Source organism: Pterocles gutturalis, unplaced genomic scaffold (assembly GCF_000699245.1).
Source record: "Pterocles gutturalis isolate BGI_N339 unplaced genomic scaffold, ASM69924v1 scaffold11352, whole genome shotgun sequence".
Lineage (NCBI taxonomy): Eukaryota > Metazoa > Chordata > Aves > Pterocliformes > Pteroclidae > Pterocles > Pterocles gutturalis.
In genome coordinates this window covers 46,169-52,232 of record NW_010110293.1, presented here as the reverse complement: position 1 = coordinate 52,232, position 6,064 = coordinate 46,169, and the positions used below count along the sequence as shown (strand labels likewise).

Here is a 6,064-nt window from a genome sequence, read left to right as displayed (position 1 = left end):
ATTAGATTTTTACCTTTGCAAAATCTCTTTGAATTTTCTTGTTCCAAAAATGAAATTTTGTGGGATGCCTTTTTGATGACAACTGCTGCAGCGAGCCAATTTCAGTTACTCCTACCAACAGCTTCTTCACTTCTAAACCTTAATATCCTACAAGCCCAGCAGTTTATCCAGACTCTTAATGGCTTACTCCAAGCACCTGGAAGGAGCAGGTCTTCAGTAGCATGCTTGGTTAAAGACTCAGAAAAATCAGCCAATGCTCCAAGTTGATGATTCTTCAACACCAATAGTTCTGATTTAACTCAGTGGAAATACAGGAATTAAGGTGCCTGGACTGTGTGTTTGTTCGGTGTTGGTTCCTGCTCTGCATGAGCCATCTCTCATTAAGGATGGGCCATTAAGGTGGCTGCACTGATGCTGAGCACCAGGGTTTTGAAAGGCTTGAAGCATCCAATTCCCTCATGCTGGTGCCTTGTGAGGTGGTTTTGGATGGGAAGCAAGGTGCAGAGATGCACTGGCTGAGTTTGTGGGAGGCACGTTAGACCTGAAGCCCAAAGAGCCAGGTCAGTCCAGTGCCCCACTGGTGCCAGGCTCTGCCGAGAGAGCAGAGAGGCTGCTCAGTCCTCAGCATGGCACTGCTCACCGCTTCTTTGCCAAGCATCTTATCAAGCTGTATCCACATTACACACACCTCTGGAAAAAGGTATCTTTTTATTTCAAAGATGCCTGAAATGCACCTACGCAACAGTAAAAGTTTCACAACCGAAATGTAACTACCATACTTGAACATTGCCCAAATCAGATTTCAACAGTACATTTATAAAGACTAAAATTTGAAAATGAAATAGATGTTGAAATATACTTAGAAACTAGGTGACAGCTATCAAGTGGAGTCCCTCAGAGCTCATGCACCTTAATTTCCTTATCAGTGTCTGTGATAAATCCTCACAATCTTCACTACTGAAATGTGCTGCTATCATAAACACTGCAGGCAGAATAACTACACAAGGGGAGAAACCTCAGGGGTGAGGACTTCATCCAGGACTACCAGGCTGTGGCACGTGTAGAAATCCTGCCCAACGTGCCAGCATACCCACCCAGGCCAACTGTGAACTTCTGCAATGAGTCTGCAGCACCCCACATGTGCCCAGAAGGTCCAGTACTACCCGGACAGCACAGGGTTGCATGTGCACATGTATTGTTTGGGAATCCCTGAACAGAAATACTGGAGGATGTCCATCGAGCAACACATGACAGTACTGCAATGGGCTCCATCATTGGAAGTGATGGCTTGGAATAGATCCTGGATAGCAAATGACCTGAATTGAAGCTCCTGCTCTGACACTGCTGCACAAAGGGTTAATGGTCAATTTCCCAAGGTGGGGGACCCAGACAGGCCGAGTCTGATGTTCTCCATCCAGAAGGGCTATTACCAAACTGGGCAGGCTCCAGAGGAGAGATGGGGAATGGACTCAAGAACTAGGAAACTGGAGTCATAGCAGGGCATTCAAGAAATGCTATTTATTTAGGTGCACAAAGAAAATGTACTTTGATCTCAGACTGTACATAACTCATAGGAAGAGAGCAGTAAACTCAGTAGCAAAACAGATTCCTACCTGTTGTGCAAACTTCAGAAGAGCAATGGCTGGAGACTGAAGCAAAACCATCACAGGCAAATTATGACAGAAGCAACACACCATGGTTTGTTTCTCCACAACTGACCATTTACAAATGAAATGAATGAACAAGAAGGTCTTTTAGAAAGCAAACTAAATTTCATGTAAGAACCTCCATTATCCTGTATTATGCTCCTCTGGTATAATTGTCCTTCTGGCTCTACAATCTGGGAAACTACTTAAAATGTCCACAGACAACTATTAATATATTTAAATATTTTCAAATGGATGATGCTGCTAGAACTGGCCCCTACACACATACACACATGTGCGCGCACACACACACATGCAGAGGGCAGGTACAGTTTTTCATTATAAACATTAAGCATTTCCTCACATTGGCCTGGCAATGATTCAAACATTGCCTTAACTGACTGCTCGACTGCTTAATTGAAATTCCATTCAGAGAGCTCACTTCAATTCTACTGTGTCAGACAGGAAGCCTGTCATGGTCAATAGTGCTTGAGTGAATTAAGACCACCTAAATGGGTCCATACTTAGAGCAGAGTAGATAAAGGGTTATCTTGGCATAGAAAATGGAGCACTTCACAGTACTTCCTCTCCAAGAATGATGAATTCATTTATTACTTTTTGTTGGTTTTTAAAGATCATATTTTGCATTAGATCATTTCTCACCATTTGTGAATTATGAACTTACTTCTACAAGTACTCATCAGGAAGAAAGAAGATGAAGCCGACATTAGATGGAGTTCAGCAAAGACTTTTTGTTTTAAAATAGGTCAACTGCTTTAGTAGTAGGAAACAGATACTATTTTTGGTATACAGACATTTTCAAATCTATGATTCTACAACCACAAAATATAATGCCACTGCTGGACAACACCCTAAGCCTTTTCTCCTTTTTGCCACCTTCCCAAGTAATTAGTCAGGTTCACATTCTTGAAACTGGGACCTCCACAGCAAGGGGCATGAGCCCTTGGCATTTGAGCTGCAGGACTACGGCCAGGTTTCCCAAGCTGGGCTGGTTCATTCTGTGGCTTTCTCTAGGTAAAAAAAAAGAGGAGGCTGCATTTCTCAGTGTGCCCTGGTGGGGTCAGGCCCATAACTTCTGCCAGATTTCAATGCAAAGCTAGACACCAACTTGAGAAGCCCAGAGGTAGTTGTTTAGTTCAAATACAGTGGTGCTGATAATATAAAACCCGCTTTTGAGAGGAACAAAGGCTTGTGGTGTGCTCTGTGTGCACAGAGCCACGAGCAACTTCCTCCACACTTTATGTTTAGTTTTTCCATTGAATGGAGAAGGCACTCGCTGGCACTTGTCTTTCTCCGTCCTGCTCTGGGTTTGCGAGGCAATATCAGAACTAACACTCTGTAGGCTGATGCCGTCTCGGTAACCTGGCTTTTGAGTCTGCTGATTGATAAAGTATTCTTAGGAGAAATATGACACTTAGAGGGGTTTATCCAGCAGTGGTTGGACATATTTTGTGCAAACGAGACTACTGCAAAGCCGTAATATGTGGTATGTGGTCTCTTACCTAGTTTAGCTCCAGAGCAGGGGGCTCCTGCTAAACAGGAGAGAGCTTGTGCTGTGAGTGAGAATAAAGCTGGGTTAAATTTGTAATTTTTCAGCAATGCCACTAGGGGCAGAGTTAAACCAACTCAGATAATTTTTTCCTTCTTTTTAATTAATCTTCTCCTATTACAGATGAAGCAATGCGATCAAAAACTGCTCATTCGAATGAAAACTAAATGTGTACCTTGCTCTTTAAACCTCGAAACCCTGTGCCCTGCTGGTTACACCAAAATAACCAATGGGACTGGGATACCAGACTGCAGGTATACCTTCTCTCAGAGCTTCTTGCTGTGAATATTGTTCTCAATGAATTAGAAAATGTTCATTCATATTATAAATGCTCTATTAGAATACAATTTTCTTAAGGAACATTAACCATTGGCTACACTAACACCAGAACTCAAGCTTCACTCAGAGTACTTTAAGCCTAAAGTTAATAAGCAAATGATATAAGAGGAAAATAAACATTGCTATCAATGGCCTATCAGATTTTCTTTTGAGTGATATAATAAAAGCACCTCCTTGTTTGTTCTGCATAGCTGATATGGATGATATATAAATATTATATGATAAACACATAATAAAAAATATATTTTTATGCAATTCATATCATATATAATAATATAAATAACAGATTTTTTCAAACTGACAGACTGGGGAGGTTTGGGGGATGAGGGACCGAAAGAAATATCTCAAAATAAATGTGAAAGCTTGCTTTCAGATAAAAAAAAAAAATGAAATAAAGAAAAACAGTATTTTCGGGAAAATGTAACTATTTTGAGCTTACATAGCATTTAAAAGAACCTTGATATGAAATATTTTTTAATGCTATTTCAAATCAGAACTTGGGGAAAACTGCTGTATATAGGTTGCAAAAATAAAAAAGATAAATATACTATGCAAAAGAAACATCTTCAAGGATCTTTTCAGACCTTGATGTGCAGTGTATATTTTAAAGAAGAAAAAAAAGCAAATCAATATGACTAAGCTTAAAGTGCTTTTATCTGACACTGAAAAGAGAAGAGGAGGTTAAGAATTTCACTTTTCCCACAGGAGGCTTTATGTACTTTAAAGCAGCTCCAACTTCTTTTCCTCAGGTATTATTTAGAAATTAAAACACACACACTTTCTTTCCCGGGATGTCGGCATCATTGTATGAAGGAATTTGAACAACCTGAGTGCTGCCAGGGACGCTGGGGCACAGACTGCATAGGTAAGCTCTTTTTTTTTTTTTTTTTTTTAAACAGAATTTGAGTAGAAGTAACACAGGAATATTTCTTGTTTTCAGAAACTATTTCCATGAGAAGTTTGCTCCTTGGAGTTTATTATAGGAGTAGAAAAAAACAGTAGTTTTCAGACAAAATTTAGAGTATTTGGAGAAAAACACGTATTCAAAACTTAATTTAAAAAGAGAAATCAATAGAAAAATTCCAAAAAAATTCAGGGACCCCCCTGGGTTTTGAGATTTTCAAAACAAATAATTTCAGTCAATACCTGCAAAATGACTTTTCATTTGGGAAGATCCCTACAATGGATTTTAGAAATAAACATTTTCAAACCACAAGTTTAAATGTTTCACTTTAGGTCAAAAATACCCTCATCTTCATCTGAAATATTTCCAAATACTTTAATTCTTTACTTTTTGATGCAGGGAAGGTCTTTTATTTCAGCTCAACTTGAAACAGTTTTTCCCTCCAAGTTTTTTGAACCACCAGCAAATGCCAAAGGCCATTACTGAAGCAGAGGTAACCAGGTAATCAGTGCCTCTCCTCCCGATGCCCCTTCCTCAGGAAAAGCCTTTCAGCATCTCCACAAGCGCATCAAACCTCAGGCTACTGAGGTGGGCATCAAGACCCACAGAGGCAGTTTCTTTGCTCAGAGAGAGCACTTCCTCCTTTAGTTAATGGGGTCAAGGCCTGGTTCAATGTCTGTGAAGTCCTTTTGTCCACAAAAGAGATGAAAAAATATAATTTTAGCCCAAGCTATGATTTAAATACCATTTATCTACTACAATAAAATAGTCAAACCCGGGCTTATAGATGCTTCTGTAGAAAAGATGGGCAAGTAGCTGAGTACATAGTATGTGGTCACATCTTCTTCTGAAGACAACCCTTGTGTGGTGATTTACCACCTTTCCACCAAATGCAGCCTATGTGCCCAGTAGGAGGAAGACAATGCTACATGTGATCATCATCTCATACTTCAGGGTACTCTGGGAGGCCACACAAGGGACATCGGTATTTCTAGAGAGGAGCAGAGCTCTGTGTCCCTGAGCTGGAGCCCTGCCTGCACCACTGCAGGCAGGAGGCTGCAGAGGCAAGGAAGACCTCTCTTCTTTCAGACAAACTTCCTGTCCCCAAAAAGCAAAGAATCAAGGTCTCAGCATTATTTCTGCTGTTATATGGAGGAAGAAAATAGCTCTTTGCATTATCACAGTCTCTCCAAGAGCATATGGTGCGCCTTGAAATGTTTGGAGGAAAGCTGGTCCTTCCTGAGGCCAGAGAAAAATCCCTGACTAGGAGTTTACTTCTTTACTTCTCATTTAACATCTGATGGCAGTGAAAAAATTAGGTCTTAAGTAGCTCTCTGACTTCCTTAAATGATAGCACACACTGAAACACACAGCATGAATGAAAGATGTTTCGTCCCTTTCCTCCCCACCAAGCATCCCAAGCCAAACAACCGCACACCCATCTCTCTGTAAAAAGGTGTCAAGGAAACCTTGAAAGGAAAAAGGGAAAAGTATGGGGAGGGGGAAAGGTCCAGGGGAAAAGAGCACAGCATTTTAACGCTGCCAGTATCATAACCACAGGCATCACAGCCGGTGGAGCTCAGATGCCCCACATATGTAACTGAT

At 40.7% G+C, this 6,064-nt stretch overlaps 1 protein-coding gene across 1 annotated transcript in view; it reads left to right on the top strand.

Annotated features, from left to right (window-relative positions):
• Window positions 1–3,339: 3,339 nt before the first annotated feature.
• The window catches only part of STAB2 (stabilin 2), a gene marked incomplete at both ends in the record, with an annotated part of 48,277 nt that continues 45,552 nt past the window's right edge, over window positions 3,340–6,064 (top strand). The window contains 2 exons of the mRNA XM_010073300.1: window positions 3,340–3,470; window positions 4,305–4,420. Of these exons, the coding sequence (XP_010071602.1) occupies window positions 3,340–3,470; window positions 4,305–4,420 (247 nt within the window). The remainder of the gene's footprint in view (window positions 3,471–4,304; window positions 4,421–6,064) is intronic.